This window comes from Felis catus, chromosome A1 (assembly GCF_018350175.1).
Source record: "Felis catus isolate Fca126 chromosome A1, F.catus_Fca126_mat1.0, whole genome shotgun sequence".
In the NCBI taxonomy this organism is placed as follows: Eukaryota; Metazoa; Chordata; class Mammalia; order Carnivora; family Felidae; genus Felis; species Felis catus.
This window is the reverse complement of record NC_058368.1, coordinates 219,494,220-219,521,984: the sequence shown is the minus strand read 5'-3', so window position 1 is coordinate 219,521,984 and position 27,765 is coordinate 219,494,220. Positions and strand designations below refer to the sequence as shown.

General features: G+C 34.2%; 1 protein-coding gene across 2 annotated transcripts in view; it reads right to left on the bottom strand.

Moving 5' to 3' along the window:
- The window catches only part of CDH10 (cadherin 10), a 195,577-nt gene that overhangs the window by 107,453 nt on the left and 60,359 nt on the right, over positions 1-27,765 (bottom strand). Inside the window, exons 1-2 of one of the 2 annotated variants that reach the window (XM_011286675.4) lie at positions 25,635-25,655; positions 15,372-15,727 (exon numbers count right to left, since the gene is read on the bottom strand). In XM_011286675.4, the coding sequence (XP_011284977.1) occupies positions 15,372-15,602 (231 nt within the window). In that variant the 5' untranslated portion in view covers positions 15,603-15,727; positions 25,635-25,655. Of the gene's footprint in view, positions 1-15,371; positions 15,728-25,634; positions 25,656-27,765 lie in introns of those variants that run through there. The other variant, XM_045038516.1, reaches the window with a different exon arrangement.

Genomic DNA, 27,765 nt, shown 5'->3' with positions numbered 1-27,765 from the left:
ATTATTTGTGACAAACATATTATAGTAATTTAAAATCTTAATAATAAGGAAAACTGGGTGTGGAGTTAATAGAAACTCTCTATGCCTTTGCAACTCTTCTGTAAAAATAAAATAACTGTTAAATAAAATAGTGTATTTTAAAAAGTCTTTTTGGGACTCCTTTCTGCATTATCATTTTATTTTATTTTATTATCATTATCATTTTATTTCTTTCAAAGAAATATTTAATAGATGCAAAAAATGCAATTTAAAGAAACTAAGAAGGAAAGAGAATCTGAGTATCCTTATGACTGTTAAAGAAAATAAGTCAACAGCCCAAGTTTTCTTACAATAAAACTGCTGCATCCTAGGGTATTTTTAGTGAATTTTTAGTGAATTTAGCTAACATTCATGAAAGCAGTCATTCAATCACACACAAATTATTTAAGGTTATATGAATTGGTAACATTTTCTATTTCATTTTATGTGATTATCATAATTTTGATATCTAAATATGATAGGTATAGACCTAAAGAAATTTCACAGGGTGATATCTTGGATAAAAACACATGATTTCATAACAGTACAATTTTAAACAAAGTAAGAACAAATGGAATACAATAATAGAAAGCTATTATATCATTACCAAACATGAATTTTTTCAACTCTACAAGTTTAGTTCAAACAAGAAAAATCATTTAAGTCAATCCCTAGACTAACATACCAATGGGAAAATAAACAGTTCCATAGATACATAAATATATTTGATAACACTTCATATTCATTTATGATTTAAAAACAGAGCACATTAGGATGAAAAGGCCATTTTTAGTATAATAAAAATATTTTTTAAAACAACCCTAAGAAACTTCACAATTAATAACAAAATGTTGAACTCTTTTTAAAAAAATCATGAGCAAAATAAAGATGTTCTCTCTCAAATCATCTATTCAGTATTGCATCAGAGCTTTCTTCAGTGCAGAAAGACAAGTAAAAAAAGGTGTGTTTATTTTTTCCCCTTGATCCCACTAACATTATCTTCTGCCAGATACTGCTGCATACATTACTCCCTTCCATAGCAAGACTCTCTAAAGTTTCTGGCATGTACTTTCTCTAATTTTTCTCCCTTCATTCCTTTTTAAATCACTGTAATAAGAATTCTGGATGACCGTATCATTGAAAGCCGAGCATCAAGTTCACCTATAATCTCTGAGAAACTAAAGTTAGTATTCAAAAGTCCCAACATACTTGACTTTCCAGCAGCGTGTGGTACAGTTAATCCACACTCTTCTCCAAACATTTTCTCTACCTGTATTCTAAGACACTCCAGGCTCTTAGTGTTCCCTGCAGTTCAAGGAATGTTTATGTTCCATTTCATTTATCATGTGTTTCATCTCTCCCCCCACATCCTCGTCTATCTCACACATGTTTCAATATGCGTCTGCCCCTGAACCCGGCCCTGTGTCCTCTTCTCTCAGAACACTCAATTTCTTGATATCCTACAGTCCCGAATAAAAGCAAATCCATCTTTCCGGTTGCTTGGGCCAATTTTTTTTTTAATGTTTATTTATTGCGAGAGAGGGAGAAGGAGAATGTGCCCTTGAGCGGGGGGAAGGGAAGAGAAAGAAGGAGAGAGAGAATCCCAAGCAGGCTCCATGCTCTCAGCACAGAGCTGGATCTCAAGAACCTCGAGATCATGACCTGAGCTGAAATCTAGAGTTGGATGCTTAACTGAGCCACCCAGGTGCCCCTAAATTGTTTGAGTCATACACAACAACCCCAAAACTCCATGTGCACTACTGCAGAAATTTATGTTGTATCGACGTTAAAGCCAGAAGCCAGAATGAGATTTTTAAAACGTAATCCATGTAATGCCACTCTTCTGCCAAAAATTCTACAGAACTTCTTATTTCGCTCAGAGTACAAGTCAGACTACTTAAGAGGTCCTGTCTACATACTGTTCCCTATTGCTGCTGCAACAAATTATCACAAACTCAGTGGCTCAAAACACCGCAAATTAATTGTCCTATAGTTCTGGAAGTCAGAATAAAATCCAGGTGTCAGCAGTGCTCCTCTCTTACTGGAGGCTTCAGGGACCTCCTCACAGTTTCCAGATTCCAGAGGCTCTTTGCATTCATTGGCTTGCATCCCTTCCCTCCATCTTCACAGTTTTATCACCCTAATCCCTAGTTCCACTGTTAGGTCCCTTTACTGACATGCGCCCTCTTGCATCTGTCCCACGTGGGTACAGTGGGATCACCTGAATAAAGCAGGCTAATCTTCCAATTTCAGTGTCCTTTATTTCATTACAGCTGCACAGTCGTGTTTTACTATTTAAAATAACATATTCATTGGGGCGCCTGGGTGGTTCAGTTGGTAAACGTCAGGGTGTTGACTTAGGTCATGACCTTTCAGTTTTTCGGTGGGTGGTTTCGAGTCCCACATCAGGCTCTGCACTGTCAGTCACTGACAGTGCAGAGCCTGATTGGTTTTCTCTCTCTCTCCCTGTGCTCCTCCCCTGCTCACATGCTCTGTCTCTCTCTCTCAAAATAAATAAATAAACTTAATTTTTTTTCATGTCTATCCATCTCTGAGAGAGAGACAGAGTACAAGCAGGGGAGGGGCAGAGAGAGCAGGAGACACAGAATCAGATGCAGGCTGCAGGCTCTGAAATGTCAGCACAGAGCCCAACTGGGGGCCCGAACCCACAGTGGTGAGATCATGACCTGAGCCGAAGTTGGTGCCTAACCAACTCCGCCACAAATTCTGAGAATTAGGATGCGGGTATCTTTGAGGGCCACTATTCTGCCTACTATTCTCTATGAGATCTGGGCATCCCGTTACCTCTCAGACCTCCCCTTCTACCACCTGTTTATTGATTCCTCTTTTCCACACTCACTTCCTTGCTCTTCTTGGAATATTCACAAGGAACCTCCTGATTTGGAGAGTTTTCAGTATATATATATATATATATATATATATATATATATATATATATATATTCCACTGATAGCTGCTTAGTTACTTCTTTAACTTCCTCCAAATCCTTTGCTCAAATACCACCTTCTCAATGAGGAAATATCTGACCACCACCACCCACTATGTCTCATTTCCCAATATTCCTCCCCTTGTTTTTCCTTTTTTTTTTTGAGAGAGAGTGAGAGAGAGAGTGGAGGAGAGGGGCAGAAGGAGAGAGAGAATCTTAAGCAGGCTCTACACTTAGCACAGAGCCTGACTGGGACCTTAGTTCCACGACCCTGGGATCATGCCCTGAGCCAAAAATCAAGAGTTGGACACTGACTGAGCACCCCAGGCACCCCATCTCTTCTTTTCTAATAGCTCTCTTCATCTTCTGACATACTGTAATAGTAATATATTTATTATGTTTCTTTTTAATTTCCTGAATTTCCTACTAAAAACATGAGCTTCATGACATAGGATATGTTGTTATGTGAACTAGTGAAATAACAGGTGCCTGCTCCATAACTATTATGGATTTGGAGATGAACCAATCAATAGGAAAAAAAAAAGATGACCTAAAGAAACAATTGGTAAAATACTCGAAAAATGTTTTCACAAAAATGAAAGCTCACTGCTAATTAGGATAATGCTAAGTAAAATACCAGACTGGGGGCTGGGGGTGTTAAATAACAAAGTTGGGCATCCAAAGTAACAGAACTCTCATATACTGCTAGTGAGAATATGTATTGGTTAACATTTAGGAAGCTAATATGGAACTTTCTGGAAAAATTAAAGCTAGGCACACACTATATATATCAGCAGTTTTACTCCTAATTATATACTCTAAACTTATTCAGTATACATACGTATCAGAATGCATATTTAGATGTTCATAAGGGCATTATTAATAATAGCCAAAGCTAGGGGAAGGGACACTATTGTATATTCATTATTAATATTATCTCACTAAATCCAAACACCTTCATATAAAGAAATCCTTTACAAAATGGGTTAATTTTATAAACCTATTTGAACAAAGGAAAAAAGACACAAAATAATATATGAACTATAATTATACCTTTGGAAACATTAAAAAACTCTAGTATCTTGTTTAGCAAGGGCTACATACAAGTTCAAAGTATAAAGAAAAGCAAGGCATTATTAACACAACATGAAGCCTATCGACACCTTCATAAAGGAGAAATGTTGTTAACATACCCACAGAGAAAGTTTCATAAGGTAGCAATTTTCCATTTCCATTGATTTATATTCATTAAAGTGTATATACATGTTTTATTCAACTTTCAGTATGAATTACATTTGAAAATAAAAAAAAAAACTCAAAGGTCAGTTAATAGGAAGTTAAGGGTAAAAAAACTTATCTTGCCAGTATAAAAATTGGTAAAGGATATAAACACTCATTAAAAAAAATGGAAAACACTTTAATAAGCACATGAAGAAATGCTTATCATCACTTAAAATAACAGAAATATGTTTTAATTCATAAGACTGGAAGAATTAAAAGATGATGATGATATCGAGATATGATAAAATGGTGAAGAAGTACTCTCATCCACCATTGATGAACCATTTAGCAATACTAATTAAAGTATAAAATCGCTCAAGACTGCTTCAGCATCTCCACCTTTCATCTTATTCCTGAAGGTATGCCAGCAGTGTGTGAAATAACAGTTCATGTTATTATTAAATTATTTTTAATAACTAAATGCTTGCAAGAGGAAAATGATAAATTATGATATATCCACAGGAAACTATACAGAAACTAAATTTTTAAATAAATCCTTATTTACTGAAACTGAGAGTTCTCAAATTATATTTTTAAGTTAAAAAATGACATTATATAAGATTGCATAAAGTACATAGCCATTTATGTAAAAGCAAATCGTACATGTGTGGTTATATAGTTCTATAATGTCTCTTGAAATATATACCCACTGCCAAAAACCACCTGGTAAATGCAATTATTTCTTAGGAAGAGAACTAGGAAGGCCTGAGGATCATGGTGGGAGTCTTAGTTTTAACTGCATACTCTGTTTTGCCCTTCAAACTTTATGCAAAGTAAATGCATTATCAATTCCATATATAAATTAAATAATAAACACATAACAAAATAAGTTTGACACCTCTATAATGTAATAGAAATATCCCTGTTATCCATGCAGTTTTAGTTTTCTATTGATATCATTCTGAAAAGACAGTTAATATACTTATCATTATATTTTTTTAATGTTTATTTATTTTTGAGACAGAGAGAGACAGAGCATGAGCAAGGGAGGGAGGGGCAGAAAGAGAGGGAGACACAGAATCTGAAGCAGGCTCCAGGCTCTGAGCTGTCAGCACAGAGCCTGACATGGCACTCGAACTCGTCAACTGCGAGATCCTGACTTGAGATGAAGTCGGACGCTCAACCGATTGAGCCACCCAGGCGCCCCTATCATTATACTTCTTAAATAAGAATATAATTGTTTTCAGTGAGGTAACATACAGAATATTAACAACAAGAATATCATTATTAATAATGGTGTAATGAGGTGTAATGTTGGCTATTATATACTCTGGAGTCATCTCTTCTGGGTTAGAACTCCAGCTCTACAAGTTACTTGATTTGTGCCCTTAGAACACTTATTTAGACAATGAGGATATATTTTTCTTAATTATAAATGAGAGGTAATAATAAAAATATCTTATGAGGTTACTGTAATATTAAGTAATAATAAATAAATCAAATTTTACAGTTATCATTATCAGGATATATCAGTGTGTTTCAGATTATTATAAACTATATCTTATTTAATTCTCACATAAAAACATGTGTAATAATATTTACATCAATTTTTTTTTTTTTGCTTTCAGAAGCGTGTAAGTATTAGCGGCAAGAAAAGTGTTGTTTTTTTTAATTGTTTTACTTCTCTTGGTGATTTAAACGGCAGTATTCTTTTTGTTTAGTGATTATGATTATGTGTGGTGCTCACTGTCACCTTGATAGATATTTTCAATTCCAATTTTTAATAAGGAAAGAGAGCTCATCTGTTTTTGCACATTCACATCCTCTTTTTCCACATCATAATATCCTATCACTAGCTCTTCATCAGTTCAAAATATCTCTCATTCTCCACTTATTTTGTCTAATTGATAATATGCCTATGAGAAACTGCCCAACACAAAACTAACTGACTCCCATTTGCCTCAGATGATTACAGTAACTCTCTCCTTCGTCCACACGGATTTTTAAATTGTCACGCCTGTCTTTTGATTGAGTTTGCATTACACAACAAAATTAGTCACCTATTCTTTGCAGGTTTTTTTTCCCTCCCTTGTCTTCTATAATAATGCTAGTCTTGCTCTTCTTCCCCACCACCCCACCACCCCACTTCTCCTTGGATGTTCTCTGCCTCTACCTGTATGCTATTTGATTTTTAATCAAAAGTCATGTCCTTGATATTTGCTTTATCTATTTATTGTTTCCCTTCAGAAACTCAGACATCAAGGATGCAGAAACTGGGTCTGTTCATGATTCACAACTCTATCCTTCTGTTCTGCTAGACTCAGAATAGTCAAACACATATGTACAAACTAAATTTGTTGCTAGATTTGATGTAGGTTTGTGGTGAAATTGGTGTCAAGGAAAATTGCAAAACTCAGTGGTCTTGGAGTGTTTTTGGGTGTTTGGAAGACATAATACTGAACTGAGAAGTTCACTGATGGAATTTAAGCTAAACAGCCACCAAAATAGGAAATATTCCTTTAGAAAAAGGTCTATAATAGTATATGCTCTTACTTTGTAAAATTTCATACTTCATAAAATAATTTTAGTACTGGACTGAGAGTTAACATCTGAATTTAAAATTCTAAATTTAATAGTTTTATGTAATCCATAAACACATACAGTGTAGTTTTAAATGTGAAGTTAAAGAAGTGAAATAATTTTACTGAAAGAGGGAATCTGAAATTTACATAAAATGCCCTTTGCCTATTGTGGATTAGGGTTCTAAGGAGAGAACCAAAGGAGAGAACTATATTCCAAAAGAATTACTGCTCCCTTCTCTAAATTTAGCCCATCTATATAGAAACTTACATGTTCATACTGTTCTTTATTTTTGCTTTCAGTTGCAATTATGAGAAGCCATGGGACAGTTACCCAATTAGCATCACAATAATAATAATGGCAATAGTAATAATAATATTAATAAAATATTAAGGTTAAATAATATTGTTTACTAAAAATGTAGAAATTTAACTATGAATATTTAGGAACTCACTTCAGAACATTTATTAAAGTATTCACTCCTTTTCATGCTTTCATAAAAGGTAACTGAGAATCTGAATATATGAACATATACCAAGTGTGAAACATTGATGAGCAAACACAATAACATACATCCCACTTTTTCATTTTCTTTCCTGAAGAGAACATTATTCTTCAGTACAATGGGGACAGAATTTAATTGAATATATAATTATGTATTGTCTCCAAGAAAGAAAATGAGAGGGCTTTGGTAGAAATTCATAATACAATAATAATAATTTCCCATGCTTCATGACCATTACACATGCACCTGTTACTGATAAATTACGCTGAGATACTTTCTGCTGAGCAAATTTATGTGAGATTTAATACATTTTTCATCTACAGAGATTTCTCCCGAGTTTTTGTTAAAAATCTACTCAATTTTCACATAATCTTCATTATAAAGTAATCATGTTTCTTAAAAGTTTATATTTGAAAAAATGATGGGTTAAATTATAGTTTTAAATTTTTATTTGAATTTGAATATTTTGAGATAATAGGTAAGTTTTCCAAAACGTATTTGGCACAGAAAAAAAATTTTTAATCATTTTTTATTGTCATCAGTCTATTATTATTTTGAATGCCCTTCTATCTACTTCCAACTATTACTAGTCTTTGTGAATTCATTGGCCTAAAATCACAGAAAAAAAAACCTTTAGAAAATAAACCCATAATTATCTTTTTCTAAAATATATTCCAATAAAAGTAACTTCAAGGGATGTGACATAGGGAGGTAGATTTTAAGAGGTGCTATGTGGCTAACTGAAGAAACAGGAAAAGAGAAGAGATTTCTGTGGGGAAGGGCTAATAAATTAGTAAACATGAAACAGGAATATACAAAAGTCAGGCTGTGGTAGGAAAGAAAAGATGACAACATTCACAGCCTCTCTGGGATAGTAACTCAAGGGGGGAAAATGGGAGAATGAAAGGGTAGACTTTCCATAAATCCTTTAAGGACAATATGGGCAGTGGAGTGTGGTAAATATGTTTAGGTGGGGTGTGCGTGTGTGTGTGTGTGTGTGTGTGTGTGTGTGTGTGTGAGTTGTTTCATGAAGGTTATAAAATGAAGTTGTCACACGTATTTATGAATAACCTTTATTTTTTTAATTTTTTTAATGTTTATTTTTGAGAGAGAGACAGTGTGAGCAGGAAAGGAGGAGAGAGAGAGGGAAACACAGAATTCGAAGCAGGCTCCAGGCTCTGAGCTGTCAGCACAGAGCCCGATGTGGGGCTCAAACCCTTGAACTGTGAGATCATGACCTGAGCTGAAGTCGGACGCTTAACCAACTGAGTCACCCAGGCGCCCCTATATGAATAATCTTGATATTTGGTAGTATGTTATGCAAATAACTTCATGGAAGACTATAGAAAACATGTTATCACTACTACCAGTAAAACTTGTATTTAAAAGATGATTGTGGTTGTTATTTATATATGAGCATTCCATACTTAATTCCATTTATCTTGTAAATAAATGTCATTTATTTTTAACATGCAACATTTACCATTTGATGTTTTTCTTGAAAATGTTAAAAGGGACCCTATTTCCTAATATTTTAAATGAGAAAAAATATAATGCTCACACATTACATCTAAGCTCAAAACCAATTCTAAAATTTAGTAACCAAAGTACAGTAAAATCTGTATAATATGAATAACGTGCTATAATGTTAATATGTAAAATGCTTAAATCCATGTTACCTGATCACCTAAGGTTAATATGAATTAGTATGGCTTCTCTCTGTTATAAAACTTGGATACACATTCTTTTTGACAGCCTTTGATATCTTCAAATCATCTATGCCTGGTTTTGAAGTTTCATCCTCAATGCAAATGCATCTGGAATGCAACTCAACTACCTTCCTAAATACTGCTTTGTTAAAATATAGTGAGCTTTGAGGATGCAAGCATATTTTCCCTATGTAACTTCTGGCTGAAATATCATTGTATTGAAAGATATAAATATTGTATGCATTTTGAGAATTAAAAACCAAGAGGTGGTCTGCCTGGAAAACATTATCAATGTTACGCAGGCCAGGCTTCTATTTAAAAATGCTTTTATTACCTCTTGCTTGAGGATTAGTATAAGAAGATCTTAAGCACTCTAATTCAGATTTGTCTTATTTTGTGGTCTTTGCATATCAGATAAATAATGTCCTGATCCATCCAAAAGTCCAAATGTCCCCTCATCAGGAAGGTCTAGAACCACCTAATCTAAAGGAGTCTCTGCCAATATCTGTCCCATCATCCTCATTTACTTTCTTCCAGGACTTTTTCTATCTAAAATTGTCTACTGTGTTATTTGTTTCATGCCTCATTCTTTTAGTGGCTGCAATTAATAGGGTTCAAATAGAAAATAACCATATACCAACACTCTGCCTGCCCCCGCCCACTAAAATCAGATCTCTATATATTAAACAGTTAAAGGGTTTTCGGTTGTTGTCATTTGTTTGTTTGTTTAATGTAGGTCTTTTTTGGTCATATTTGGATTGTTTTTAAGAAATATTCACCTGGAATTTTTAGTGTCAAGAACAGTATTATTACAGTCATTAAAATATCCAACTCTCTGAAGATAATATTTAACATCCATTAAAATGTTTGCAATTTCTGAACTCTTATGTAGCATTTTCTCCACGTGCTCGACTCAGATCTGTTCACCCCCGGAAGACTGCAGTGGGGAGGTCAGGGCAGCTTCCTCTCTCTATTCTAGTTGGAACTACTCTTTCTCCCCTGTTACCAGGTTTGACTTGATTGTACCTACATTATTAAGGGTGAAAGGAACCTGGTCTAATATGGTGGGCACAGTTGGTATTTCTGGCATTCTGTTTAAGGTTAGGTTATTCTTTCATGGATCATGTTTTTTCAGTTTTTGGAAGATCTTTCTTCTAGAAATTTACAGTGATCACTTTTTATGAGGCATTGTACATCAAAAGAGCTCCAAAGAAATACAGATAAGTAAAAAATAAAAGCATATACCTTGGCTCTCCAATCTTGACTTTTAATAACATTGATTTATGTGATGCAAATCCCAAAATTTCATTTCCACTTTACTTACAATTACTGCAGAAATAGAACAGGGGGATAGTTGGCACTTATTTTTTTTTGTTGGTGGCTTTTGGGTTCTGTGCTCTCTCAGAGATTAAAAGAGTCCCATAACTTCCTGTTAGCTTTACTTATTATTTTCTCCTTCTCTTAAAGGCAGATACTTCGTGAGCAGATAAATTATATTTTCTCTACTATATGCTTAATAGGAGTAATTAATACCTGAATAGTGGGTCTTCTAGATATTTACTGAAAGAATGAATGCATACTTCATTTTTAGGGGGTTTGTGGAGCCCATAAGTCTACAGAAAAGGGTGATTAAGAGGCTGGAACCAAATGCATGACTTCAAGATTAGATAGGACATGAAGGAGAGGAGATCTTAAGAGAAGTCCGTTTCAGAAAGTGAATACTAATGGCAACTCTGGAAGGAAGAAATAAAATTACAAATGGGAGCAGGTTCAGAAGCAAGAACCCAGAAAGAACTAAAATAAAGATTGAGCTATTTAGGAAAATGTAAAAAAACTGGCAAACTAGGACAGTATTTCTTGATCTTAGCACACTTGATGTTTGGAACTAGAAAATTTTATGGAGGTCTGTTCTATACATTGCGGGTTTTAGCAGTAAACTTGGATTCTGCCAACTAGATCCCAGTAGCAGCCCCTTTACTGCCACCACCTGATGGTTTTATTGTACCAAAAAATGTAGACAGTTACCCTAATTATTTTTAAAGTATTATTATATTTTCACTTCCTGGAGTGAATTGTCTTACTATGCTCACTCAAAATCAGGTTATTATTACCCAAATATGTTATTAATTTTTTGGCGTGTTAGGGGTTTTTCTCAGTATCTGGTTTTGATTAAAAGTCTAATTTTAACATGCTCTTCCCCACTTGAGAGTAATTATTATATAAAATGAATACAAAATTTTTGTAGTAAGTAAAATTAGTATTTCTTTGACCACTGTTTATCTGTTACGGCTTAAACTAAATTCAAGAGTATCTAAGTTTTTTTTTGTAGTTTAAATTCATGTTAATTAATAGACAGTGTAGTATAGATAAGAGTATCTAGTTTAATGTCATTATGTATATTGTTTGAATATTTGGAACCTAGATATTTGAAATTATTTGTCCAGGGTGACTGAATCAGGCAATAAGAAACCGTGATTAAAAGTCATACTTAAATAAAAATAGTTTATAGTTATAATGATTCTCAAATCTTAAATTGGAAAAATGTAATATGTCTATAGAAAGATGCAAAATGAAAGCAACATAGTACAAAAGTAGATTACTTGAAGTTCAAATATAAACCCCTTGCTATGGAAGTTAAAGCGAGGGGACATGGTGTTATCCTATAAAGGAAACTTCTTAAAGGCAAATTTTGTTATTATCTCACTGAAAAGAAAAAATAACTTAACGACAATTATATTTTGGTTCAGGATGTATTTGATTGAATGGTTAGAGGAAAATGTGGTTTGATCATCAAGAGCTGAACAAAGAAATGCTTTGAGTGAGTTCATTATTGGCTGGCTTTGTTGTTTTTTGTTTGTTTAATTTTAGAGAGAAAGAGCCAGACGGGGGTGGGAAGGGGTGGGGAGAGAGAGAGAGAGAGAGAGAGAGAGAGAGAGAGAGAGAGAGAGAATATTAAGCAAACTCAGTATGGAGACTGATGCAGGGCTGAATCCCACGACTCTGGGATCATGACCTGAGCCGAAATCTAGAGTCAGGCGCTCAAGCAACTGAGGCACCCGAGTGCCTCTTGGCTTGGTTTCTTAATAACAGTCATGGCAATGACAATTTGGCGACTGATCTATCTCTTTTTCTTTCTCTCTGTTTATTTCTTCTTTTTTTTCTAAATGGATTTTAAAATTCTCATATACTTTATAATGCAAAATATTATTAAATTAAAAATGAATATATAGTAAGATGAATATATTAAAATTAATGTGGATAAAACTAACATATATAATTACATAACATGAATATATAAATTAAACCATTCACATAATCATAGTTTGATTTCATACATGAAAGAATGAAGGCTAAGAGAAGTAGGTTGATTTAACCACTATGAGAAAAATAGTAGTAGAAACAAGGTTATATCCTAAGTCTTCTGATCATTGATTACATGCTTTTCCTTCTTTTTTAAGTGTATTTATTTATTTATTTATTTATTTATTTATTTTTGAGAGGGAGACAGAGTGTGGGAGTGAGGAGGGGCAGAGAGAGAGGGAGTAGAGAATCTCAAGCAGGCTCCACACTGTCAATGCACAGCCGGACACAGGGCTGGAACCCACAAACCATGAGATCATGACCTGAGCCAAAACCAAGAGCCTGTTGCTTAACCAACTGAGCTACAGAGGCTCCACAATTATATGATTTTCCTAAGCTTCCCTCAGCTTTTACCCAATGAGAAGCAATAGGTTTTTCCCTCTGTTTCCCTTAATCAGTAATGGGGTTTTATCTGAGAAATTATATACCAATCTATTCTTTATAGGATTTGGTTGGCAAATTGTGTGGTATTAAAAAAAAAAAAGATTCCCTCTTCACGCATGTGCTTTCAGTCTTGTCCTCACCCTATCAGTGTAATTCTCTCCATTTTCTTATTCTGAGCTTCTCAAATATTTCCCACTACAATGGGGTGTCTATCATTATCTTCCATATGTCAAGGAATTAGAACATGTATTACTAATATATCTAAACCAACCTAGATACATCATTAAGCATCAATGTTACATTCCTACTTTAAAGGTAGTAAAAACTGGAAGTGAAATTTCTGAAAGAAAGGATAAATATGTATTAGATTTACTGTAAGTACTTTTAGAAAGAATATTTAGGGAATTTAAAATGTTTTATATCCATCGTAGTATATGTTTATTAAAATATTCTATATTGCACATTGCCTTTTTGACATCTGCAAATCTGTTTATATCTAAATAAGATTTTTAATTGTATAAGTAATTAATGCAATATAAATAATAAGTAATTAATGCAAGTACTATACTATAGAAAAGGAAAATGTTTAAATAGCTATTTCACAGGTCATGACATGAATAAATGATTCAAACTACAAAGTGGTCCTGAAATATAAACCAAAAAATAGATACTCTGGGCATTAGAAGTAAGCTTATAGCTACAGAATCTAATAAATTTCTGTTGATCTAGTAATTCAGCACATATTACATAGAAAGGAACTAGTGGACACATCCCATAAATTCCTTATGTTTGTTCTTGTTAAAGAGTTTTCTGACTTGCCTTGTTCAAGCAGAGTAAATAAGAATAAAATTTGGTTTGTATATCAAGATGCATATACAAGTATTACCAGTTTTAATTACCCATAGGGATTTAAATTCTAGACTAGTCCCCCCCCCCCCCCCCCCCCCCAAAGAACCGAGCAGGACCAGATGATTCTGGGAATTCAATCCAGTGCAACTCAGGTCAATTCAATCAATGAAATATTAAGCTCTATTCAAAGAGCCAAAGACAAAGTGAGGTGTGAAGTATAGGACTTGATCTCAAGGTGTTGACACTCTTCTGGGAGAGAACAAATGAAAGTGCATAAGAAGTCACTTGACTATCATGAGAGAGTATATAATGCAATGGTAATTTAATTTACCAACACTTATCAAATCCTTATTAAAATGCACTAGGTAAAAGAAAACACAGGCAAATAACCCAAATAAGCTCTTTGTTCAGGAAGAACCAAAGGAAATTATTTACTGTATAGTTTCTTTGGTGTAGATTTCTGTTATTATATTTTCATGTGGTTGCTTTCATTAACTAAAAGTTGCCTATCACAACAACCATAAAATGTACCTTAACCCACTGATCTTGGACACCCAATCAGATGCGACCTGTGATAAGTCTGCTACCGTGTGCTTTCTGGTAATACTGCTCAGATTGCTGCCACTTTTCCTTCTCCTTATAATTGATATAACATTTAACCTTTAATGTCATCGATGCCATATTGCCAGACATTTAAAGATGACCGAAATAATTGGAACATGAAAAAACATATCAAAGTGTTTTAAAATCAATGAAAAAATACTTTACATAACTTTTAAAAATAGTTTTTCTTAGAGGATTAAAAATTATTAGCACATTTTAATTGTTTGGATGAAGCTATTAAAGTTTAGGTTAACGCAAAATTCTCCATCACGGTAATGTATCTATCATAACTTTACAGTGTTAACATAGGATGTATTAACATGTGATTATATTTACTTTTATCTTGCTAGTGTTTCCCTTTCTTCTTTGATATATTTTCATACTGTCCATAAAAATAATAACCATGCCTATTAACACAAAACCTTTCTTAAGACACTAACTTCTACTACATTCAGATAGTGCCAAAAAAAGAACACTCAAAATGAATAGAAGATAGTTCACACAAGCATTCATTGTTACTTTTCGTTCGACTCTCAACCACAACTAATTTTCCTCACTTTTATAAGTGAATAGAGTAGAAACTTGTCTCTGTCCACATATCGCAGTAAGTAAACCACTTCTGCCTGCTTGTCTTCTATGTATTTTCCTTTATATAAATGTGCCCACAGTGAGACTTAAGAAAAGTAAATAACACTCATATCTGAAATAAGTTTTCTTATAAAAAAGCTATTTTTTTGGCCTTAGGTCATATTTTTAATGACATTTGCTTTCTCATTCTATAGAATATTAAACTACTTTTAAATGTCTTTTCTTCCCTGTGAAAATCAAGAGCAATGGGAACCATTGCATATGTATCTATCTATCTATCTAGTCATTTCAAGTAGCCAGATTGACGTATAGTTTTCTCACTATCATTGATTTCTGACTACAAATTCTAAAAGCGTAATTTTAGTACTTCTTTAATCCATGAGGAAATGGACAGAATTAATTCTATCAAGTGAATTTCTACCTTTACCATGCTGTATTTATTTATTCTGTGGTTTTTCAAATTATAATTTCTATTCCATAAACAAAAATTGCTTTATGGATATTTAGAGAATAAAATTTGTAAGAATGATGATCTTGATAACCTTCAAATTTTCCTAAGACATGTAAAGAAAGAATGTAACTATTTGCCATTTCAGTGCAAACTTACCTTGCCCACATATTGGTAATCAGATCCTGTGTATTCCTCCAGTAAGAAAAATTGATTCCACATCCACCCACGTTTTTGACGATGCAGAATTTTGCCATCACTCCTAGGTACACGTGCACCTAAAATTCTTTGCTGGGGTACAGGAGTCCTTCTGAACATTATCTCTGGAGAACAGAAATGTGGCAGGCATACCCAGAGTAGAAATAGTAGCAAAAATTGGTATATTGTCATAGTTCACTTCTTGAAAATTTCCAACGTGGATGAAGAGAAAGCAGTCCTGTTTTATTGAGTTGAATTTTACTGTGTTTCAACTGGTTTCCAACATCTCATCAATGTTTTGGACATGTTTCCAAAAGCTTCAAACAAAAGAACAAACAAATAAAAAAAAGTCAGTTGAAAACATTATGAATGTTACCTGTTACCTTAAATATGAAATTGATAAAGAATAGTAGCAAACAAAATACCTACTTTCCTGCTGTTTTATAAAATAATGATTACTTTTGGAAGATATTGCTTGTCTAGTAACATGTCAGCAAATTATGAAAAGATCATGGTAAATAATGTCTTTCAGACAAATTTTAAGGAAGGGGCATATTAAGCTTTGTTTCTTTTTTCTTTTGTGATTATAACAGTTTTCAGGAATTATGATCCCTGTATGGAGTAGGGATGAAGTTAATTTTGCACATCAATTTTTTCAGAGTAACTTAACATAAATTAAAAAAACTGAAAACAAAATATTGATTTAATTAAAGCTACAGAAAACATGCATCTGTTGTGCGATACAATGATATTTGAATGTTTTTAAACAGCAGCAGTTTCTTCCAATTTAATTCTGCTCAAAGGTAAAAGCAATATAAGAACAAATAAAACACTTGAAGTGCCTTTAGCTGAAGAGTTCTCTCTTCCCTCTTAAAGTAGAAAAAAATCACTACTAAAGTAGATCCATTTGTAATATAATTCATACTACTGTGTAGAGGGAGTGAATGACATTGTCAGCTGTACTCCCACTACAAAAGTTCTGAGTCTAGAACTCCACACTGCCCCAGCCTGACTAGGGAGGGCCATAGATTCCAGGCTGCTCTCCACCTCCCTCCCTCTGCTTGCTTCCTCAACCCAGGTAACCCTATTAAATATAAATCAGATTAGGTCACTTATCTGAACAAAAAACTCACATGAAGTCTCCTCTCACTTTGATTAAAACCCAGTGCCTTACAAAAACCTACAATTCTGTACTTGATCTCATGACTACTGGTCACTTCTCTGACCTCATATTTTACCCCAATCCCCCATGTCACCTCCCAAAACGGACTCCTTTCCAGCCAAAGTGTCCTTCTTCTTTCACCTTGCAATACACTTCATATTCTCCTCTCCTAAACTAGAACTTTCTACTTTTTCCTTCTATTTGTAATGTTTTTCCACATAGAGGTCCACTTGGTTAGACTTCTTGCCTCCTTCAGGTCTTTCTTGAATCCTCCCCTAACATTCCATATATACCCATATACTATAAGTGCTTTATTTTATTCGGGATGCATTCTGTCTCCCTGCTGTAATCCCATGGGTTGTTTTGCTACTGTATAACAGACTCTTACAGCAGATGATCAACAAACATTTTAATTGAATAAATGAATATATTGTAAGTTGATTAAAAAATCTGAGTGCCATTCCTCTTTCTATGTAGTTATGCTCCAACACTTATGTATGGAAATACATTTTTGAAATCATAATTACTTTATTTTATTCTTTGTTTATATTATTGTTAATCCTCACAATCTTGTTTTTATTTTAAAATCTCCTCTATAGATTGTTCTTTGTTTCCTGTTAGGTAAGGATTTTATTTCAGAATAGGATAAAACATTTCTTATAAAAAAGTAGTTTTGGTACCGAAGGATTGAGTTCCTTTTCTCTAATATGGCAAGCATTCTAAGTCCTCCAGCATTGACACTGACATTTATGCTTTCATCCACAATAATCTGTTAGCAATCTGCTTATTCTTTTCGGTTTTCTTTTATTAAGAAGATTTAAAAGTTAATGCAAACATGTTTTACAAATAAGATTAATGGTGAAGCAGTATTCCCTTGAGTGTATTAAATGACAGTGGAGTTCTCTACAGCATGTGAAGCATTCAAAATGACAGATGTAAACTGTATTAAAAAATCATGTATTGCTATACTTGGAGTATAGAAATTATCTGATACATAAAATGATTTTACCTTACAAAGCACTGACATTACAGAAACTTAAATTGATTGGATTCTAAGTAATAGGAACATTTACCAAACCAATGTTTGTCTTTTTATGTAACAGGGCATGATAGATAATATTTCCAGAAACTTTCACTGTTCCTAAAAATTAGAGGACAGTGTGTATAATTTACTCTATCTACTTTCTGTGAAAGCTTTAACACTTATTGAAGCAACATTCTCATTTCATCTCTTTTTTTCATTTTAAAAATATATTCCAGCAACTGTAAGATATATTGGTAATCATTTTCAATGCAATTATAACTATCTATAATTTTAAAAGTTTAAGCATCAATATTTTGGGGAATAAGTAGGTGGAGATGATAACTGTGAAAATTGCTAGTAAATAACTGGAGCTCTACCTACGCATGGAATTTTTTTTTCATCATTTTTCTGGTTTCCTATATGTTAAAAAATATATTTTATATGAATTAAATATTTGATAAACCATTTCAAATGATGACAAGATTAAATAAAATTTTTAAAAGCAAAAGTTTTAAACTTTTTTAATGATTTTTTAAATTTATTTTTGAGAGAAAGAGTCAGAGAGCAAGCAGGGAAGGGGCAGAGAGGGACACACAGAATCCCAAGCAGGCTCCAGGCTCTGAGCTGTCATCACAGAGCCTGATGTGGGGCTCAAACTCACAGACCACAAAATCATGACCTGAGCTGATGTCTGATGCTTAACCACCCAGGTGCTCCCAAAAGTTTTAAATTTTGATTATTTTGATTTATGATTTTTTTCCTTTATTCGACTGGGCTTTTGGTCCCATATCTAAAAATCTTTGGGGACACCTGGGTGGCTCAGTCAGCTAAGCATCTGACTCTTGATTTCAACTTAGTTCAATATTTCATCTGTCCCTCCCCTGCTTGTGCTTTCTCTCATTCTCTTTCTCTCTCTTTCTCTCAAATAAATGAATAAACTTAAAATCTATGCCTAACTTAAGATCAAGAAGATTCATCTCATGTCTTCTTTTCAAAGGTTTATTGTCTTAGTTCTAACACTTAGGTCTATGATCCAACTTGAATCAAGTTTTGTATATAGTGTGAGATATGAATTGAAGTTCTTTGTTTTGCATATGAATATCTAGTTTCCCAAGCTCCATTTGTTGAAAAGTCCATTCTTTCTCCTCTGTATTGCCTCCGTGCTTTTGTCAAAAATCAGTTTGTCTACATATGTGTGTCTATATATGTCTACATTTGCATTTTATATTTAAATTTTATAATTACCTTGAAATTTCTATATAAAAGCCTGTGGGGATTTGACTGGGATTGCATTGAATCTTTAGATAAATTTGGGGAAAATGGCCATCACAGCAACATTGACTCTTCTGACCTAAAAACCCTATATATCTCTACATCAGTGAGTTCATCTCAGTAATGTTTTAGAGATTTCAGTGTACAGATCTTGCTTACTTTTTATCAAATATTACCCTAATATTTTCATATTTTGTTGTTATTTTTCTTTCTAAACCACTTTATTGAGATATGATTGAGATACAAAAATCTGTTCATGTTTAATTTATACAACTTGATGAGCTTGAACACTGTTAAATTCATTACTTAATAAGGATTTTAAATCATTAAAATATGTTTAAATATATTTAAAAAAAGACAAGCCAACAATATATAATAACATTATATTTGGTTATAGACATATCTAGAATATACAAAGGATGCTCAAAATCCAAAAATCAAAAAGCATAAAGTCCAATAAAAAATGGGGAAAGTATTTGAACCAACATTTTTACCTATAGAAAGCAAAAATGTACATGAAAAGGTGTCCAACGTTGTTCGTTATCTGAGAAATGCAAATTAAAATGACTAACTATTGGGGCACGTAGGTGGCTTATTCGGTTAAGTGTCCAATTCTTGATTTCAGCTCAGGTTATGATCTCATGTCTTAAGGTGGAATCTCAGCGCTGCTTAAGATTCTCTCTCTCTTTTTTCTCTTTTTCTCCCACTGCCCCTCCCCTGCTTGCTCACACACTCTTTCAATAAATAAATAAATAAATAAATAAATAAATAAATAAATAAAGTGACTATTACCAAGTATTAGTGAGAATGTGGAGGAACTAGAACAATTCTACACTATTAATGGGAATGTAGTTATATAATCTCCTTGGAAGATAATGTGGTAGACTGAAATAATGACACCTCAAAGACATTCACATTCTAATCCCTGGTACCTGTGGAATCTGTAAATATGTAAAAGGGACCTTGCAGATGTTATTAATTGAACAATTGTAGAGATTTCAAGAGAGTATTTTGGATTATTTAAGTGGGATCATTGTAATCATAAGGATCCTTGTAGGAAGAAGGCAGGAGGATCAGAGAGAATAGTAAGAGATAAGATCACAGAAGCAAGGGGTCTGAGTGCCCTGAGCAAGAGGGCAGCAGCCAGCACGCAGGAAGCTTAGAAACTATAAAAGGAAAGCAGTGGATTCTCCCCTGTGGCTTCCAGATGGAACATGGCCCCTCGACACCTTGATTTTAGACTTTGACTTCTAGATATGTAACAACATAAATCTATGTTGTCCTAAGTCACTTGGTTTGTGGTAAGTTGTTATAGTAGCAATAGGATTGGTAGATGCTTAAAACAGTAAAAGTACATCTACAATATAATCCAGTCTTCTGCTCCCAGGTATTTATAAAAGAGGGATGAAAGTATATGCTCATTTAAATGTTGTATATGAATGTTTACAGAAGTTTATGGATAAGAGAAAAAACCTGGAAACAAGCCAAATGTTACAGGTGAATGGATAAACAAATTAGAGTATATCTGTACAATGCAATGTTACTAAACAATACAAAAGAATGATATTTTTTGGTTTCACATGTAAGGAGCTTGAAATTACCACTCCAAGCTAACACAACACAAACTTGAACAGATTAAAAAACCAGCAATTCTTCTTGGATCCATAAGAGACAGAAGGACTCTGGGCAAACTACTGCTCCCAAGATTGGAGAGAGAGACATGTGAATAGAAGGAAACAAGGCTTACCAGCAGAGACTCAGGAGCAGAAACTATCTTAGAACCAGTAATGGTAGAGGAAAACTGAACTATAATTGACAAATTAATGGAGGCTTAGTGCACACAACTCTCAAAATTAACTCCAGGAGACACAGCCATGCTGTTTGGGGAGGTGCTCCTCAATACTTGGCGATTTACCTGTGGGGGACTCACCAGTTTCCTACAGTAAAATGTCATAAAAATCCCCATATGCTTTCAACGGGGAAGGAAATATTTTGAAATGCCTCAGAACACTGTGTTCCTAACAAGGTCTGCCCTCAGGGAAACTAGTTAACCAGAGCCTAACTTGGAGTATTATCAAAGCCTAACTGACCTGAGGGAAGGGAAATACAGAATTCAATCCCATATAACCTTCAGGTTTCTCCTACAGAGGGAAAAAAATGAGAAATGCTTGTGAAGTTCACAGTATAAGGGCATAGGTTCACTAAAAGACAGTTACTAATCAGAGGCTATAGAACGCTTCCCCCGCCCCACACTTAAACATCCCATTACTACAGGACCATTTACAGCAGTTGCATTTCCAGTACAATATATCCAGCTATCAAGAAAAAAATTACAAGGGATACCAAAAGGCAAAAAACAAACAAACTGGAGAGACTCAGCAAGCATCAGAATCAGACATGGCAGGAATGTTGGAATGATCAGGCTTGGAATTTAAAGTAACTGTGGTCATAAGTAAACATAAGTAAAGAGATGAAATCCTAAGAAAGAACTACAAAGAAATGCAAGAAATAAAGAACACTGTCACATAAATGATTAGGCTCATTAGTAGACTGGACATGGCTGAGAAAAGCATCTTTGATCAGGAAGATATACCAGTAGAATCCTCCAAAACCTTACACATCCACCTTATATATTTGTCTAAACCCATAGAATGTATAACACCAAGAGTGAACCATAAGGTAAACTATGGACTTTGAGCAATTGTGATGCATCAATATAGGTTATTCCTTGGTAAGAAAATATACCATTCTGGTAAGCAATGTTAATGGGAGAGGCTATGTATGGGGGGGGGGCAGTGGATATATTAGAAATCTCTGTTCCTTCCTCTTAAATTTCTTGGAAACCTAAAAATGCTGCAAAAAATAAACAATTCATAAGCACACACATAAAATAAAAATAGGGAATTGTATGAAACAAACCAACAGTTAATTTGTCCCATGTAAATTCTTCCTGGGTGTGGTCTATGCAGCTAGAAACCCAGTTTTAGACTTTTCAAAATATTGCTCTTTCATTATAAATACCACAAATAAATATTCTTTCACTAAACTCAAAATGTGGAAACTCTTTGACACTTCCATTAATTCAAGCCCATCTCCAACATAGTCTGTCAATATATACCCGTGTTTTTGTTTTCTTCATAGTGGTCATCTTTTTTTTTTTTTCTTCCTATTGTATGTGACAACACACTATTTTACTTATTTATTTATTTATTTTTTTATGAAAGAGAAAGAGAAAGAGTGAAAGTGAGCAGGGGAAGGGAAGAGGGACAGAAGGAATCTTAAGCAGTTTCCACACTCAGCAGGGAGCCTGATGTAGGGCTGGGTCTCACAACCCTGAGATCATGACCGGAATCCTAAGTCAAAATTAAGAGTTGACTCTTAACCAACTCAGCCACCCAGGAACCCTTATGTTTTTTTTTTATTTTTTTTTATTTTTTGAGAGAGGCAGAGAGCAAGTGAACCAACACACTATTTTATGTTATCATTTCATGCAAAAAATGGTTTCCTTAACCTTCATTTTTTTTACTTAAAATATATCCTGCGGGGTACTAGCTAAATTAATTTTCCAAAAACCATTTCACCCTGACCCAAATCAATTAAAAATTTTAAATATATCTAACTACCAGGATAATAACATGGAACCAAGTGATATTTTAAAAAATATATTTTTTTACATTATTTCTGATTGGTTATTTAGTTTCAAGCCTGATATGTAACTTTTTATGTACATAAACTACTCCCTCACTAATACATAATTCTGAATCTTGTCTAGGTATTTATACTTTATTGAATTTCCCTCACTAGTGAATTGTTACTGTGTATATATAGGTGTGTAAGTAAACATTTCTTTTTTTTTTAAGTTTATTGATGCATTTTTGAGAGAGAGAGAGAGAGAGAGAGAGAGAGAGAGAGAGAGAGAGAGAGAGAGCGCACTCACATACAAGTGGGGGAGGGGCAGATAGTGAGAGAGAGAGAGAGAGAGACATGATGCCTGATCCCCAAAACCATGAGATCATGACCTGAGCTGAAATCAAGTCAGATGCTTAACCAATTGAGCCCAACTAGGCACTCCAACATTTCTTGAATTAAGTAAAAAATATGTTTTAAAAAAGTCTTTCTGAATCGGTTGGGTTATTTCTGGTGAAAAATAAAGGCTAAAGTTTAGAATATGAAAATATCACTTAAGGGAGCTATACTTGTAAACGGAACTATAATTAGAAGGAATCAAATGGGCTGAGACCAAAGTTAAACTATTTCTTGCCATGAAAATGCTAAAAATTAATGAAATTATATAATTTTATTTCCAGTTAATAAATTTATTTTCAAGAAGCCCTTTCAAAACCCCAGTAACGTATTTTAATCTCAAAAATAATTTCACATGAGTATCACAAGAATCATTGAACCATAGCTGAGCATTCATTCTGCATTCCCACAATTCCTTTAGACCAGTGCTTTGCAAACCTTAATGTACATTTACATCTCCTGGGGCTCCTGTTAGAAGTCAGTGTTCTCATTTAGTGGGTTTGGGGGGGGGCACAATACTCCACACATCTAACAAGCTCCCCTGTAAGGCCAATGAGGCTGGCCTACACACTTTGAATAGAAAAATCGAAGGACTCTCTAAACCTAAGTCATCTTCAGAATGTGTTTATGACTTTCCCCTGTTTAATGACTCACAGCTCAGGTATGTGTCCTGTTACACTTTCAGGAAAATCAAATATAAGGTGGTTATTGCGGGAAGATAATGATTATTTCCAAATAATCAAGTTTATTCCAGAATTTTTTTTAATCTGAAAGATCTGTTTGATTAAAGTCAGTACACTACAGCAATTATTCTGATCACGCTACAAACTCTGTTTTCCTTTAGATTTACGTTTTCAAATGTTTGGATTTCATTTCATTTTTACAATCACAGAGTTTTCATTATTCTTCTAAAATATTTATCAAAACCATTTTTCTCTAAAACATATTAATTTTATTTATATGTGTAAGCAGAGAATGGCAGATCACAAAATATAATAGACATTTTGACTCATCTCAATAATTAATTAGGTCTCTACACATCACAGATGATCCATTAAGCTGTAATCCATCCTTGGTTAATAAAAGGAATTAGTCATTCTTCAGTCAGCTGATTATGTTAAGATTTTAATGTACCATTTTCCTAAATTTTCTTTAATTTTGCCATTTATAACAATAGAAAATCCTGAAGATTATTAAGACCCAATCCAAGGCTCTATGGATGAATAATTTTAATCCTTTTAGAGGTTTATAGCATCAATACAGCCTAATGAAATTTCAACATTGAGAAAGAAAAGAACATTTTTCAGGTATGTTTATACAATTTAAGTGAGCCAGCGCATACTAAATACTTCCTTTTTATGCATCTGATACCATTTTATGCATCTAGTAAAAAGCACTATGTGAAATAACTGAATCAAAGCCCTACACTTAGGACTCAAATAATATGAGTCCATATGCTTAATCCTATTTTCCAAGCATTCATTACACATTACCTACTGTGCTCTAATGTCATAGGAAATATATAATTCTAAATTGAACATTTATCACTCTATTTTAAGTATGTGTTTGCATATGTATCTCTGTTTAGATTGTAGGTTTAAAGCATGGTTTTATGTCTTGAATCAAAAGTTACACATAAATGGATTGCACAAAATATTCAATAAATATTTTTGGAATTGAATATTATTATTCTAAAATATTTCAATGAGAAGGAAACGATTTATTTTTCTAAAATGTACAAACATGGCATCAACGACCATTTGTACCATTTTAGGCTCATATCTTGTTTATATACAACATCACAGAACTCACATAAAACATCAGTCAAATAGGAAATCAATATATGATTTTTAAATGAAATATGTAACACAAAGTATCAGATAAGTTATCAAACATTGCTAGGAATGTTACAAATGCAGACAGAATTCCAAGAAGCTCCGATCCTTGTTATTCTTCTCAGATTAAAATTTCCCTCTAAGCAAAGCCCTTTGAAATTAATTTTATTTCCCCAGAATGTGACCTGCATGCAAACCAGTAATATACTTCTCCAGCTAAGCCACATCTAACATTTTAACATGATAATTAGCAAAAACAGACAAAGCACACAAAAACGGGGTGCAGTGGGTCGAAAAAGCATGTGGCAGGAGTAAAGAGAAGCATTGGTGAGACACATAAGTTAGTGTGGCCATTTTCTCTAAGATTCCCACTAATAAGCTAAAGAATAGCACCCAAGAGTTTTTGCTTCACTCTCAGCAGCCTTTGTAACTTCAGTAGCGACTGTGACAGTCCCAGATGTAACGTGATCCTCGATCAAGTTAGCAGTGCTAATACAGCTGTGACATTACACCTGCTGCTTCCTGGAAGTCTCATTCTACTGTAGCTAGGATTTATTTCACTGTGTGGAAATTGGTAGCAAGAATGCTCTCAGGGTAACTTAAAGATGTTAGGATAAAACCCATCTGGTACCCAATTTTCTTTGATCCAGGGCTTAAACTGCTTCTGAAAAGCAATGAATGAAGAGATGGGGAGAAAGAGCTCGAGAATTTTATTAGGAATTCCTTACCAAGGTAGGGTGTCATTCCTCATTTAATGCATTCTTGGAAGAACATCAAGGAAAAACTTCTATAGCTAGAAGGAAAAACCCCTTAAAGATCATTTCCTTTCAAAGTTACTTATGTGAAGACCTGTGCATGTACGAATAAATAGCATGCAAATAATCACAACACACTTCAGAGTGTCCTACCATGTGAATGTGTAGTATATGCACTAAATCGGGATTTACTATACAGCAATCTGTGTTCTTGCCGGTAAACCTAAAAGTGCAAAGAGACATGACATTAATTTGTAAAATTATTCAAAGGTACAAACGTGGAAATATATTATCGGTCATAAAGATATACTTAATTTATAAATATAGTGGATTACATGTGGATTAGCACAGTCATCATTAGATCTTTTTGGCATGCATTTATGAGATGGTCAGGCTTAAATAAAAGAAGCAGACACTTTTATCAGCACTAACTTTTAATTCTAATTATGCTTCAATATTTGCACAATACTAAGAAAGCCCATTTGTAGATAGCCTATCTTATCTCTATTATGGAGGCCCATTACATAAAAAAGGATTAACTCCTAAATTATGCATCTGTAGCTGAAATATAAAATTGGAATAGTGTTGCGTTAAATTTCATTTTCTTGGGGGCAGAAAGGGACTAGATTGTAATTTATTTTCTATTTTTCATAATGCTTGGCTCAATGTTAAATAGTACTTTCATCATATATTTCAAACTGAACTAAAAAGACAATAAAAGGTTTATTTCTTTATTTTCTAATACTTATTCATGTTTTTAAGTCTTAAAGGTATCGATGCTTAAGTATGCACTCTAAGACATAGTGTGAGTTTTGTAGATACTTAAAATATTAAGCTATATTATAATAAGCATCCCAATGCACTAGGTGTACCAATATTTGCTTGTGGATGTATTTTTTTCCCACACATTTCAATGGACTGTGTTTAGAATTTTCACTGTGTCGATGCAGTCACTGAGGCTCAGGATTGTTCTCTCAGCAACGTTCATGGAGCACTGTGTGCCATACATTCTACTCTGTGGAGGCTGTCAAATGTGAACAAAGCTGAAACGATTCTCACTATCTAAGAATTAACAGTGTTGATGGGTGAAAAGAGCCCCGAATGCAAACATGGAAGCTCTGAGAAATCTTTTTGCAGGAAATCATATCGTAGATGACACACAGGGAAGAGGAGACAGAGTGCAATCTTGTGAACACTTGTGCATTATTGTATGCAAGCATGTGCAGTGGTTAAACTGAGTTCTGGCCACATAGTGGGATGGAATTGTTTTCCATGAATTGGAATGACGGATCATGAATATGCAATGGGTCACAAACAGGGAAACGACTGTACAAAGCTCATGTACAAAAAAACGAGCATGATAAAATGGAATCATTTCATTTTTATTGTATGACATAATTTCTTAAGATGTCTAAGCTCAAACCTAAACTTAGGTCCAGGCCTGTTATAATGCAGAGTCCAAGCCATCTAATTCTTCAGCCACAGCCTTCTCTATCTTAGCCAGGTTGGTCTTATGACTTCCATGGGCCCCTTGAGGACTTTTTCCTCCATAAAACATAACAGCAAACATATTTTACAATGGCATTCATATAAGGACACATATTAATATTACATATTAAAGAATTGTCTTTGATATAAAAGTTTACTTTTTGGCTCTGATTTTAAAAGAAATAAAAACACCTTCATGTTTTGGTCACCCCCCCAAAGTAAGGGGGACCTTAAGCTCTGGGCCTACTGTGCCTAAGGGAGAAATTACACCTGGCCTTAGCACAAACATATGGGTTAGAGCCCCATGTCCGGCTCCGTGATGACAGTGCAGAGCCTTCTTGGGATTCTGTCTCTCCCTCTCTCTGCCCCTCCTCTGCTCATGCATGCTCTCTTTCAAAATAAAATAAATAAACTTAAAAAAAAATAGTATTACTGTCAGCACAGAGCCCGGCATGGGGCTTGAACCCATGAGCCACAAGACGAGTCCTGAACTGAAATCAAGAGTCAGACACTTGGGATACCTGAGTGGCTCAGTTGGTTGAGCGTCAGACTTTGGCTCAGGTCATGATCTCGTGGTTCATGAGTCTGAGCCCCACATCAGCTCCTTACTGTCAGCCTGTCGGCACATAGCCTTCAGATCCTCTGTCCCCCTCGCTGCCCCTGCCCCAGTTTTGCAGCCCCCCAAACAAAAAAAGAGTCAGATAGTTAATCGACTGAGTCACCAGTATCAAGTACTTTTGAACTGAGTTTCAGAAATAAATTTTTTCTCCCATAATTTAATCTGACAGAGATGGAA